This window comes from Homarus americanus, unplaced genomic scaffold (assembly GCF_018991925.1).
Source record: "Homarus americanus isolate GMGI-L3 unplaced genomic scaffold, GMGI_Hamer_2.0 scaffold40248, whole genome shotgun sequence".
NCBI lineage: Eukaryota > Metazoa > Arthropoda > Malacostraca > Decapoda > Nephropidae > Homarus > Homarus americanus.
This window is the reverse complement of record NW_024712526.1, coordinates 505,902-521,039: the sequence shown is the minus strand read 5'-3', so window position 1 is coordinate 521,039 and position 15,138 is coordinate 505,902. Positions and strand designations below refer to the sequence as shown.

The 15,138-nt window shown below is 35.9% G+C and overlaps 1 protein-coding gene across 1 annotated transcript in view; it reads left to right on the top strand.

The window, feature by feature from the left end:
* LOC121860592 (ras-related protein Rab-10-like) overlaps positions 1–12,905 on the top strand; it is a 30,312-nt gene extending 17,407 nt beyond the window's left edge. The window contains exons 3-6 of the mRNA XM_042357777.1: positions 930–1,068; positions 5,294–5,383; positions 6,395–6,517; positions 8,797–12,905. Of these exons, the coding sequence (XP_042213711.1) occupies positions 930–1,068; positions 5,294–5,383; positions 6,395–6,517; positions 8,797–8,868 (424 nt within the window). The 3' untranslated portion in view covers positions 8,869–12,905. The remainder of the gene's footprint in view (positions 1–929; positions 1,069–5,293; positions 5,384–6,394; positions 6,518–8,796) is intronic.
* The last annotated feature ends 2,233 nt before the right edge of the window (positions 12,906–15,138 follow it).

Below are 15,138 nucleotides of genomic sequence, written 5' to 3'. Positions count from 1 at the left end.
TGGAAAAATAATGCAGTAAAAACCACAAAATAACCTGAGGCTACTGTATAACTAAGATTGTAACTGTTTGGCACCGAGTCTGTCTACTTAAGTTCTGTGACAGATTGATGATACAAGAGTAAAATTTCATAGCAATCCTACTTCAATCTTATGGGTGAGTCAGGTTCATGGGAGTGACTTGCTACCACTGCAGTTCAACCTGTCTGTTCAAAGCAGTTTTTGTTAATGGAGGAGAGATCATAAGCTCATCTGTATAATGCATTCAGGAATCAGGAATTTTTCATTTGGTCTGCTAAGATTGCCTTTTGGGGTTCATAATACCGTGTGCTTCTTCTCTTCTACAGTACTATAGTTAATTAGAAAGCTTTTTGGGGATCAGCTCAACATTGAGATTGTGTTGGCTTGTTTAATTAGTCAGATCCAATTTCCTGCTAACCTGAGCTCCACCCTCACAACAGTTTTCCTATCCTGTAGAGGGACTCAGTATGTAGGACATGGTTCCCTGTTCTCTAGCCCAGGACACCATGAAGGGGATATAGGGATGTGGAATGTACGCCATCTTCAAATGACTCTTTACTTTGTCTGGTTGTGGTTTACAATTTTCTTGCAGCATGAAAATAAAATAAGGTTTAGTTGATATGGGATTGGCATTAGGATGTGCTAAGATGTATTTTTTAGTTAATATATTTGAGGCCCTCAGACAAGGTACAGATTGGTAGTGTGCTGTGCTGTAGATCTACATGACATAGTGCAATGGTGATCATGACCTAGAACCTTGTAGAGTACAGTTTGTAGTTTGACAGGTGTGTGTGTAATTTTTTTTTTTCAAACAGCTATCAATTAACATTGTATAGAACCCACATTCCTATCCCAGCAAAAAAAAAATAAAATTAATAAAAATCCATTATAAAATCTGTTATATTTTTCAGGGATACTGCTGGTCAAGAGAGGTTCCACACTATTACAACCTCCTACTACAGAGGGGCCATGGGTATAATGTTGGTTTACGACATTACAAATGCGAAGTCATTTGATAATATAGCAAAATGGTTAAGAAATATAGATGAGGTAAGGACATAAATTCATGACTTGTGTTGCATATGTGGTCGGTGCAGGATTTCCTGGTGTCAAGTTAAAGCATTTTTAATTTCGGGAGAAAATATCAAGATGAACAAGGGAGCACTTAAGTTTGTTATGTAGTGGTGGTGTTTAAGAAAAATCATAGGTAGCTGCAGTTTTCATACAATAACCCATAAACTTTAGGAATTCATTACATGCCCTTAGCCATAGGGTTGCACCTCAAATGTGTGTAACCATTACAGTATTGATTCTCAGAACATTGAAATACTCTGTGACTGAGCTGAAACAGGTGATCATCTCAAATTCCAGTTAATAACATAGGCCCTTATTGTACTGAGGTCCATTACAGTATTTCCGTCCTTTGATATTTTTCTCTTGTTCAATCTGGGACTCGACTTTTTTGGGGGCAGCTGAGTACAGGTATACAGTACTGTAATTGCTAAATTGTAATCACCTTCAAGTGTTTTAATAGCATTCACAGATAATTAAAATATTTCCTTTAAAATTTTATTTGTCGGTTTTACCAATTGCTCTTGTAGAGAAACAACATATAGTTTGTGGGTTGTCTCAGCACATACACATGTATGAGAGAGTAGGTGACAAGAAACAAGAATTGACAGATGCAAAGCAGGATTGACTGAAGGGAAAAAATAAAGTCCTTGAAAAGGATATTGTGAAGGTCAAGGAAATTTTGCAGACCATAAAGTAATGATACAGTGTGAATATGGCCAAGTGCACACAGGGTTTTTTTATTATACATCTGATGCAGTATTATTCCAGAGGAACGCGACTTAGTGAAATGTGTAATAATGAGGAATTTTCCCCTTAAGAATTAATGTAATTAGGTGTACTGTACAGTATACGCATTCCATCATGTAATAATACCCCTTGAAAGCTCAGGATGTGTTCCTGGAGAGAGAACTTTCAGCTAATCAGCTTACGACAGGGACATTAAAACATGCCGTATAATTATTGATATGGAGTTAGTACATTGATAACAACATTATTAATTACCTTTGAGTGATACAGGATGGAATGATTTTGCTACTTGTACACCCAGGCAGTTGATCAGTTCATAAACCAGGCCATATAGAGATGCATTATACACTACAATAATATTTATTAGTGCTGATAAGTATGCTAAAATATTATACAGTATACTAATGCTGAAGACAGATCCTGTGGTAAGTGCCAAGCCTCTTGAACAGAGATGGTGACTGCTGTCAACATTGGTAGGGAGAGTGGGAATGATCAGCTGTTACTACTCTGTAAACAAGAGGCTGGGAGTATAATACAATGCAATAACTCATCTAGGGTTGATTGTGGGACGTGGGGGATTATTTTACGATATTTTATTAACCTAACACCAATTGAACCTAAGTAATATGGGGATTATGGTGAAATTACAGGAGAGTTGTCCTCTCAGTCGAGCCAGCATTCCCTCCCTTCATATATTTGTTAGTGACATAACTATACTGTATGTGAAATATTGTACAGTACAATGTATAACGAGGACCCCCTGTATATGTGAGATAAAGAGGTTCCCCATTAGAGTACTTTTTACCTGTTGCTTTCTAACAATGACTGAGGCTGACTGTTGTATTATCTGATATAACAGCTGAAAGGGTGTACTGTATTGTCACATTGGTTCATAGTCACGTGTGAATTCCCATTGTCAATTTGCTAATACATGTGTGTACAATATAATCATTTAGTACAATTAAAAAGCCTGATGTCCTGGTTCTTAATATTGAATGTTCAGTATTTTCCATGTACAGGGATATCTCCATTAGCCGGAACAATTGGCGCAGAGCACTTCCGGGAATGGGGGATTTGCGGGTAACAAGACGACTCTCAAAGCCGGAAAAAATCCCCCATCCCTGGAATTTTCCGTGTAACAGAAAAATGTTCTTGGAAGTTCCAGAAATTGCCCATTACATCGTCACTCGAACCCGAAAAATATCCCCCCATCCCTGGAATTTTCCGGGTATTGGGATATTTTCCGGAAAATGTGCCCTTCGGAAAATCATTTCCAAAGCCGGAATTTTCCGGAAAATTCCGGCTTTTGGAATGATTTTCCGAGAATTTCAATTCTGGTTATTATTGGAGGGTTTCGGGTTTGAGGGATTCTGGCTAACGGAGATATTACTTACGTAAAAAACTTATACCTGTATAGTACAGGTACAGTATATATTTTCCCCCCGTGTTTGCTTTATTCATGAATAACAGAAATCAAGAGTTTGCATTTTGGAGGAAAGTTATTGCATAAAGTATTTTGATTGACATTTGTCTTTACAACTTCTGTGTAATGCTATACTGTAGTTACCCCATCTCCCCCCTTTTTTGTTTTACTTGTTTTCTTTTGCATCATTGACAGTCTACATGTATTCCTGCAATTTGTAGAGATTTTGCCAATATGTGTAACCACTAGGCTAAGTAGTTTTACAAATGTTCAGGGTGTCCACCTTATAATGAAACAACTTTGAAGCCTTATAAATTTGTATTTAATAATGCAAACAGGAATATTCTCAGTCAGTGTTCTCGAGTTTCATTTGGTGTATAGGTACATATCATTCTGGTACATTAGGGTAAGCATTCAACATGTGCACCATTCATAGAATGGACTAAATCACAACGGTAATTAATTTCCCGAGACACATTTTTTAACATCTCAAGGGTTTGAGGCCACCACTGCTGTGTGATGCACTCTCTCAGCTGAACATTGTCCTGCACCTGGGTGTCAGCTCATTGGCTGGATAGAGACGAACCCATTTCCTGGCCACCGAGATTGTCTGACTTTACCCTGCTTGATTTTTTTTTTTGGGGTAAAGGATATTGTTCAGCTGAAAGAGTGCATCACGCAGCAGTGATGGCCTCTAACCCTCGAGATGTTAAAAAATGTGTCTAGGGAAATTAATTACCGTTGTGATTTAGTCCATTCTATGAATGGTGCACATGTTGAATGCTTACCCTAATGTACCAGAATGATATGTACCCATACACCAAATGAAACTCGAGAACACTGACCGAGAATATTCCTGTTTGCATTATTAAATACAAATTTATAAGGCTTCAAAGTTGTTTCATTATAGGGTGGACACCCGTGTGCCTCTAGTACAAATATAAATTCCTTGGTATGTGTGTGTGTCTGTGTTATACTAACTGCAGCAGGTTTTGGATATTGTATTTGATTTTTTTTTTTTTTTTTTTTTTTTGAGAACCCTGTACAGTACATTGAAATTAGCCAATTGTACAAATTATTTTACATACAGTGTATACAGTATGTACAGTACTGTAGTTTGTAGTTTTTAAGCTTCCTGGTGATGTAGCATGTAGTTATTGAAATAGGAAAAATGCTGTGGAATGTACAGTGCAGGCGGACCTCTTATAACAGGCAATATCTGTTCCTCAGGAGTGTTACAGCAGTTAATGTTTTAAAATACAACATAGTGCCTTCCTGACAGTGTTTATTATTACCATATTAATGCTACAGGGCAGCTGCTTTAGCTAATGGTAATGGCCATGCAATTGTTTTGCCCTTTTATATATATTTATAACAAAAATATTGACATTTATTAACTGAAAAACTAAATTTAATCAACACTCGGCAGTTAATTTTGTCAAAGCTTTTGTTGTTTACCACAACTCTTGCTCTTGCTGCACACCTACTCAGCCTTCTGCATCACCACATTTTCACAACCATACCAATGACATTCTTGGTCACCTTGACTGATGTGTGAACAATCACTTAAAGGCCATATTCCAGACATGGTGGACCAAAATTTTTAAGTAACGTGTGCAGGAGAGTGGAGACAGAACTGGTGCAAATTTTGGCTTGTACACGTTAATTAGTTGTGTGCTTGTTGGCATCGGGAATGTTTGGTGGTGGTTTCATATTTTTGATGGATGTTTTTCTTTAATTTTTTTCTTTTATTAATGGTATAACGTCCTTAACACCTTTCATACAGGTTCCTCTCTGGGCTGAATAAAATGGTCTGGCATGAGTCAAATTAAATATTAAAAGTGGCATCCCAGTAGTGAAGGGGTTAATGTTAAACTGTATTTAATAATTTATTTTTAATTTTTTCATGTCCATTAAGCAGAAATATGTAAGACTGGCTCAATTATAAGAGGTTTGCTTGTACTTTATTAAAAATTGTGAGACACATGAATAAGTTGAAATAATTTTCTTTAAAACATTTAATATTTTCAGCATGCAAATGAAGATGTAGAAAAGATGATCCTGGGTAACAAGTGTGACATGGAGGACAAGCGTGTAATCCCCAAGGAAAAAGGAGAAGCGGTAAGTGTTGCTATAGACTGTTTGGTACTAACAAAAGCTTCTTGTAAATGTTGTTTGGAATTATCCTGTACTTATTTTATAACCTCCAGATAGTTCCACTAGAACAGTATATGTTTGAACCTGCACCTTACCTGGGGGCTTAGTAGGATATAGTGGCAATTTATTTTATCAAGTGGAGTTCAATGGTTTAAATTTTAAGCCCACTGGTGGCTTTGAGATTCGGCTTGGCTTCTAGATTTGGTTTGGCTTCATGATCACTGGGTTGAAACCTAGTGACATGTTCACCTCCTCCCAAATTATTTTGCTGAGAATGTGTTGCATGGTTGATCTCTTCATTGCAGATACTTGGAATAGTTCACCTCTGTCCTTCTTGTCTTTGCAGACTTTATTTGAGGAATTTATTGGTTTGGTTTGTTTCACATTGTACTTTTCTTTCTCATTAACTGTTCATGTCTGGTCACCTTATATATCCTTTATAGAGTTACACTAATTGGTAACTTTAGGATTTATCACCCAATTGACTCTGCAAGGCTTTGTTTATTTCAACCCCTTTGGACATTTGATGATGAACTGGTGAGATGGGTCAGTTGATCCTAGTACTATGGGTCTAGTGGATGCCATTTTAAGTGTTCAGTCTTTTAAGTACAGTATTAAATTATTTTATTTGACGTTCAAGTGAAGTAAGCAGTTGGTTCAGTTTATTATACCGATACAAATTTTGTTTCAATTTGTCGCACTGATCAGAATTTGTGTAAACTTAGTCTACATGAAGTCCAAGTGAATTTCATCCCCATATGCTTTCCATTCCTTTTCATTTGGTGCATATTATTTGTATCCTTTATCTCAGTAAACAAAATTTGGGAAATATTATGGAACTTTGTCATGTGTGATCATCAACTGATGTAGTTAGACTGATGTCATGATAATGCCACAACCTGAGCTTTTTCCTCATACAAAAATGAAATTTATTGATTGTTTGACAATTATATTACAATTTCTGCATTGTTTCAGATTGCACGAGAACATGGTATTCGATTCCTTGAAACGTCGGCAAAGGCCAACATCAACATTGAACAAGCCTTCTTAGAACTTGCTGAAGCCATCCTCAACAAGACCCCAGGACGTGACCCACAGGTAATGTTGCCTTTGTTCTTTACGGTATAATGCTAACCATTGACGTGCAAACAAAGTTCAATTTCAGTTACGTAGAAGTTACTAAATTCTGAAACATTAGGACTGCAGAGATCCAAAATATTTTGCTGGTACTGTATCCTGAATTATTGTGTGTGGAGTGGAAGTTAATAAGAACTGTAATGTCATCAGCCTGGTTTGAATTATGCATTATAAAATTAATTTGGCTGCAAATGACATAGTAAAAGACGATGATCTTATTACAGTATTAAGTTAGTTATTTCCAGCTGGATGCTGTTTTTTTGGGGAGCATGTTTTCCAACACTGGGGAAAGAGGTTGATCTTACTTAGATCACAAGATTTTACTGCTGAGTTAATTGTGCTCTTTTCATTAGGACTGGGTACAGTTAGTTTTCTGCTCTGTATTTTTATAACAAACTCAATATGGATACAAAAATTAGGTAGCACACATCATTTTTCACAAAAACAGAGGTCACCATCATATTCAGAAACACTAAACCCTTAGATTGAAGCTGTTGAAAAACTATTTTACTGCCATATGTGCAATAAACAGAAAAGGATAAAAACCCATAAAAACATGTCCTATTCTCTTAAACAAATAACCATCTGCTTACCGAGAATAGTCAAAACCACGAATCGCAAACCCCTGACTAGGAAGGGCTTATTGTATAGTCTAGGATGGTTTGACAACCAGCTGACATAAAAATGAACCCATTAATATGGTATGGCTCTCTTTGTCCATGTTTGTCTCACTAGGTACATGGATATCTGTAAACTTGCATTTTGTGGAACATAGGTTCATTAATACAGATGCTTTGGTGAATCTTAAAACACTCCGGTCCCAGCCTCATCTAATTATTGTAGGTGTTGGAGGTCCTGTAAATCTGGCCATCAAAAGAAAGAAAAAAAGGGACAAAAATGGCAGGCAAAACAGTATACTGTATATACTTTTATCCATGGCATTTGTGCTAATTATGGTGGAAAGATTAATTTGTTACTGTGTTGGTCATGAATAAATTCTCTAAAGTGTGTTTCAATAAGTTGTTCTGATAAAAATTATATCAACACGCTATAATGTTGGGAACTCAATTTTTTAATGAAAAAACTTAGACATGTTGATACCAGAGTCTGTAAATCTAAAAGTTTGTCTAAATTCAGGAAAAATCCAGTGATGGGGATTTTTTTTCGTGGTACGAGTCCTCTCTTTACCCGGAAATTTCTCCTTCCCGAAAGTGCTCTGCCAATTGATCCGGTTGACGGAGCAATCACTGTAGGTATATAAAAATAAACTACAGTACAATATACAGACCATTAATGGAGGAGGTAGTTTTTGGGAGTGAATGGCGCGGTTTTTCATGATTAAGAAATGTTGATTTCATTGTACATCACAGCCATGGTAAGGTTCAATATGAATAATGAAGCTTTGGTAGTTCTGTATAATGATCATGAAATTTAAGAAAAAAAAAATTGACATGTTATGGTGAGAACAAAAAAAGGCTGGCAACCCTGGAAGTGTTAACTTGAATGTGTATTATGCATAGATGAAGTGGAAAAAGTAAAATGAAGTCTGTCGGAGTTGAATGTCACAACCAAATATCAAAGGTCAAACTTGCCAAGGAGCTTATAATGTACTGCTGTTCTCAGGTCTTTGCTCTACAGATTTCATATGCACTCCTGTTCTTGTGAAAATTGAACATCTAAAGTGTCAGGCAATAGATGATATGTTAGTGACTTAGTCTAAATTAGGTTCCAGTTTGGTGTCCACTCTTACATTGTTTCCACAAGTCTTCTAATAACTACTATCGTGTCCATTATACTTTACTTTTTAGAAACATTGTATTTACAGTAGTACTCGTATGGTCCTCTTCAAAAGTAGCAAGTGCACATAACCTCTTCACAAAATGGATAAATGTATGTGTTCACCTGTCATTGCAGATCATGTAGTTGGCTTTTATTTAACTACTGTACTAGTATTTATCATATTTAACTACTGTACTAGTATTTATCATATTTTGTTTATTCAGTAAATTTATTATTCTTTCTTTATCCCTTTCTCTCTAGATTCAAGAAGTCACTTTCATCTATCTACTCCTATCATATTTTTTTCTTCTTCATTCCAAAGTCATCCATATAAATTTAGAAATCTTAAAAGCAGAGTGATGTTGCTCCTTTTTTGTTATTCCTATATTAATTGATTCTTTTACAGAAAAAAAACATTATAAAGGTTTATTGAACATCAAAATATCATGTTTACATTGCAGGAAAACCCAGACAGTGTTGTTCGCCCAGAGAGGAGGAATGATCGAGGTGCAGCTCGACAGTGCTGTGCGTAGACTACTAACGTTACATGTAGCACTGAAGGGGTCAGTCACACCCAGTAGGACACCTCCGCAGGACTCAAAGCTAAGGCTCCTCTGTAGGTTTCCTCTTCCTAGGGTATTTTTGTGTGACTCCTCTGGGGTGGTCTTATGTAGGCCCCACAGCAACTAACATCACTTGCATACTCCTACTATAGACTCTGCTCTCAGGGGAGGCCAAGAAATAGAAGCACAGACTTTATGCTTAATCTATACCATCTTTTTACACTGCACTCAGGGGATGGATTCAAAAGATACAGTAAGTTAGGAACCAATAATTGCAGGTTTTTGCTCATGTTTCAGTCTGAGTGTTGTAACTGGATGTAGTATTGTCCCAGGACATGAATGGTGTAATGAAATGAGTAATGATTATGAACCTTGGACATGAACTTAATTTGGCTGCCTTTTTTAAAGTATATGGAAATGGCACTACATTGAGATATGGTCAAAGGTTATCAGTGCTTGTGTAATTTGAGAGGTGGCACTTGTAATGAGTGGCTTCTCCCTGGTAACTATCATGACTCTTGGTGCAATGGAATTTACTTCAGAACTATTTTTGTGCACTCTGCCTTATAATTTTTAATGTGAGGCTTAACATATATTAAGTGAAAGAAAGCCTTTCATTAGTATTCACCATGAATGCGAGAGGAGGTGGCTTGAAATGAAATGTTTATATGTAGAAGCATAATTTGAATACTAGTGGTTTTGCTATGAACTGTTCTAATCATATACTGTAACTTGCCATGTGATAACCAAAATCAGTTTATATGAATGAATAATTTTAATTAATGGATGAGATGGATAGATTAATGTTAAATATGAAATATTTGCTTTTTAGTAGTTGAATAAACAAGGGATATTGAAATACAGTATATTTATTTTACACGTCAGAGTTTTCATTGCTTTTTTTGTAATAAATGTAGTTTTTCTTCCATATACCTGTACTAGATTGAGTGGTGATATTTTATTTATTTGTTTATTATTTTTTTAAAACTGGTGGTCATGTTAGTAATTTGTTATGAGGCACCTGTTGTGGTCAGTCCACAGTCTGCCGACGTGGCTTTGTTTGTCAGATTATGAATTATCCTAATGTGTTGAATCTTGACTTAGTGTTTGTTGTGTGTAAGGACCAAAAAATTTCCAAGGAAATTCTTACTGTTGTAAGATTCGAATTTGATACCTAAAAGTTAAGATGGACTTGGATTACTGTACATGAGAGGAATAATGGAGTTAAGTGATTGTTGATTGTGTTACTCATTAAAAATGTAATGTTGGTTCAAGTCTTGAAAATGTTCTTACAGCTATCAACTGTGCTCACATTTCCTCTAATGATGTTTACAGAACAAGCTAAATTGTATTTCTGTAATCCAGGTTCCATTACAGATCTCTTGATTATTAAATTTTGTTTATATTGCATACTTATAATTTTATTTACATAACAAATACTAAGTTAAATTCTATGCAGCTGTTTAAAGGTGAATTATCAAATTACTTTGTCTATCGTGCATTAGCTTTTGCCAAAGGCTGTGCTTAGGTAATTTCAAACAGGCCTCAAGTCTGGAGGAGAAGTACACTCCTCATCCTATGTAACAAGTAATAGTATGATCTGGCTCAGCAGTGACATAATAACTGAATACAAGACATTAAAGTCTTGTTGCTGTATTAAGAATTTCAGTTTCTAAATGCGTGAAAGTTGATATTCATTTTCATTTACAAAAATGGAAGAAATCTTGCCGTTTTCTTCACAAAGTTGTACTCATTTATTGTGTATGCAAATTTTTCTGCACAAAACACTATAAGTTTCTCTCCCCTTCTCTTTCTCTTCTCTTAATTATAAAACTGAGTGACCCTTGCAACTTTGAGAACAATATGAAAGCAATTTTCTCCTTATTCAATTAACCAATGGAAGAATATATTTAATATTGCCTTCTGAGGTTGGCCTCTTTATCAACACAACTCTTCTCTGGGATTTTAAGTCTCAATTTTGTACACTTATGGGCTGATGGTGTAAACTCATATTAATTGCAAATATGATGTCAAGAGATGTACATTACAAAATTGATGCATTGATTTTCATGTACAGTATAATAACAATGAGAAACGTATCACCCCTTCTTTTTAATTTTACAACCCGTGCAGTAATTTCCATTAGAGCCCGAGGGTTAAACAAAATAATTCTAGTTTTCAGGTCCCCATTGTTTGAGTCTTACAGCAGGAGTTAGGGCAAGGAACAATACACTCCTCAAACTGTTTCTTCAAATATATTAAATTTAAACAGTTTGATTAGTTTACTTTCCCTTGTCTTTTTTTTAATAAATCACAACTGTGTGTCTTATGACGTGATATGTATAAAGATTGTCTAAAGTTATCATTGACAGAATGGAGCAAGATGGTGTCTTCCTTGTGTTTTGACAGCACCAAGAAAATGCTCATCATTGATTAATTGGCTGCTGACTCAGTTTTGTATCATTGAAGGGAAAAAAGTAAAATTGTCCAAATTTTCTGGTCACTGAAAGCTCAATATTATCCTCACAGATAAAGAAGTAAGGCACACTGAGTTGTTTGTTTACCATTTCCTTGCTCAGTTTCCTTGCCAAGGTGTTCTGATAAGTCACACAAGGTTGGCAATTGGGGCTCCTGTGTCAGTTTTGAGTTAATAGCTGTGCTGTGTTAGTGCACATGACAAGTTAGGTATCAGTAATTATGATAGTTATTCCAAGCTATTAAAACTTTTGATTGTTTTTCTTGTGTGCACGGTGTTACTTTATTTTGCGAGTCATTGTAAAGAAATTATTGATTTTATTGAAAATAGTTTTGTACTTGGACCACTTACTTAGTGTATTTATGTTTTTATACTTGTAAATGAAACTGTTAGGATTCCTCAAGTCTGTAGTATATGGCATATTTAGTTTTTAACATGTATATTAAAGGGAAAAAGTGTCATTAGAGACGATGACACTGGACCATATTACTGTCCTTTGTATATGGCCTGCAGGCAGTGCTGAGAGGTTAGGATGTAAGACCCTGGTAACTAGAACCAGTTGTGGGTCTCGCATCCAGAAGTACACATTTTTGAAGCCCATTGACACAGCAAGGTGATAGAATATTCTGCATTTAATAAATTAAGTTCCATCATGAAACTCAATATTTTAGATTTGCATATATTGGAGTAAAATGTTCAAGTACCTACTGGTGAACAGGGTTAATAATGGCATGTATATAAATACAAATGTTAATTATTAAATCAATCAAATTGTACTGAAAAATTCACCTGCAGAATTACAGTAATAAAGAAATGTTTGTCCACTTGAACCCTCCCTTGGGTTACAGTTTGCTAATCTACATTTATTCATGCACTCTAGGTTTTGATACCTGAGAATTTATTGCATCAATTAGCAAGAATTTAATAATCGGATCATTAGCACAGTGACTTGGTGTAATACTTCTTGGCCCAACCTCCCCTGCACACAACTTGATCAAGGATACTAAAGTGCGCATTGTAATAATTATAAGCCAATTGCAGCTACTCCCAAGATGCTGTGCCAGGTAACTGTATTATTGAGGCTTGCGTTATTTAACCCACTGAGGGAAAGCCTTTCCAATATGTTATCAATGGCTGGGATGGATTGGGCATGTTGCATTGACTTAAAAGATATTTAATTAACCAAAGAGGTATAACAGTGGACCTGTAAAAGCAACGTGAAGTAGATATAATTTATTATTAATGAAAAGGAAAATATTTTGTGTAAGATAAAATTGGTCAGAAATAAGTTGGATAAGAGATTTTAGTATTTTAGCTCCACAGTTTCCTCCCAAGTTTAATGTACAATATAGGGTAACAGAGGAAATCTTGAAACACGAAACAGCATTTGTACATAAAGTCCACTGGTAAGATGGTGAAATGGTATATTATGTGTCACGAACAGTTTATTGGTTCTTTATGGATAGGATGGGCTTGCTTTTGTCCAATGACTTGCTTGAACATCATTAATAAAGTGTTATTTGTGATGGTAGGATTGTTTTTGTCATCCTTCTGCTGTTATGGTATTGTTCCATTAATTTGTACTGTACCCCACTTTGGGTGAATATAAATGCAACATGTTAATATCACTAGGCTTCAAATATGTTTGACCATCTAATAATTCTGGTCACATCTCTGAAAATGAAATCACTATGATCTATATTTAGGGGAACTAAGAGCACATTACATGTACTTTTTTTCAGGTAGGCGGGTAGATTTTTATTACCTCAGGGACTTGCGACCCTGCCTTGCCAGCTGTTACCACCCTATGGATTGGCATTAGCAAGGTCATCTAGCTATAAAACTTTGCTTCAATGTGCCAGATGGCAGCTGGGTCAACAGAACTGCCCATTCCCTGATTTCTTCATTTTGTGGGTTGGTGCCCTAGGTTTGTGTGTGTGTGGGGGAGAGGGGGGCATCCAGTTCTGATTTTACCCAACAGCCACTGACAGGTTATCTTGGTTAACCCATGAAAGTGTAGAATATGACTTAACACGTTGATGTAGGTCACTAATAATGCAACATTCTAAAATCACCAGGGTTGATGCTCATGACCTTCTGAATTACAGTATGGTACACTTATCCTGTAATGTGCTTTTTGTAAAATTTTGGTCACCAGACTTTGTGGGCATGGTAACTCCTTGAAAATCTTAGTATCTTGCTGTTTCAGTAACACAGTGTGTTTCAGAAATATGGGTCATAATGGGCTATGATCATTATACTCACTGTACTGTGGTGGAGAAAAGTCCCTTCCCTCAGTTCTCTCTCCGGCCCCCATCATACACACTACACTGCGCCATCTGTTGGACGATTACAGCACTTCCCTCAGTTGCTTCGTTCTTCGAACCTCAGGTGATTCAGTCACATTGTGGTTGGCTGAAGGAAGGAACTTTTGTCCACCATAGTACATCACTACAGAGTATTTCAATGGTATTTATATACCTCCCTGAAAAATTGGTTACTGATCCATTTCCGGTTCTGCATTATTGTAACAATACAATTACCAAATTTCTTGTACATGATTCTCTAATAATAATCAGCACACACAGGCTTTAAACTAGGCCATGACCTATTTTTTAAGAAAATAGAACTCTTGGTAATTTGTTCTGTGCTGAAAGGCGCCTTAGCTCCAGTGTGGCTTTGAGCTTAAAATCAATAAATAAATCGATCAATCCATACAGATTTGTTCTACACTAAAGCAACAAACTGCAGCTCACAGTATGTAAATGGGACCTGCATCTGGGTTTCACACTAATATGGTGGTGGGCCCATACATCATAGCTAGGTAACTGTGAACTACTTTCTAGGAATACTTTATAAGTTCTGTTAAGTTTTACATCCAACTATAGTTCATTGTTTAAGAACATGACACTACAGCCACCAACTTCAAATAGTGAATAACCACCTGCTGTAAAAAGTCACTTAAATAAAAAAAAATTAAATTTACCCACAGTTCCGTATGGATGTTTTCACATAACTTGTGGATATATCTTTTCTTGGTCCATTGCACATAAGAAAAATAGTATGTTTGCATTTTGTGCATCTTTCAACTACACTGTATTTCCTTATTTTTCAGAGTATATTCATCATAACTTGTAAATAGGCAGGTGAGATATGAATAAGTTATGACAATTTATCAAAATAGCATAAAATTGTACCAGTAAACATGCCTGTGTATTATCAACTATGGTGTACACTGAACCTTCACAAATTGTACCAGTAAACATGCCTGTGTATTATCAACTATGGTGTACACTGAACCTTCACAAATTGTACCAGTAAACATGCCTGTGTATTATCAACTATGGTGTACACTGAACCTTCACAAATTGTACCAGTAAACATGCCTGTGTATTATCAACTATGGTGTACACTGAACCTTCTGAAATGTACCAGTAAACATGCTGTGTGTATCAACTATGGTGTACACTGAACCCTAGAATTGTACCAGTAAACATGCCTGTGTATTATCAACTATGGTGTACACTGAACCTTCACAAATTGTACCAGTAAACATGCCTGTGTATTATCAACTATGGTGTACACTGAACCTTCACAAATTGTACCAGTAAACATGCCTGTGTATTATCAACTATGGTGTACACTGAACCTTCACAAATTGTACCAGTAAACATGCCTGTGTATTATCAACTATGGTGTACACTGAACCTTCACAAATTCGACATCTTGATTTTTTGCAGCTTGTCTCGTAATTGTAAAGAAAT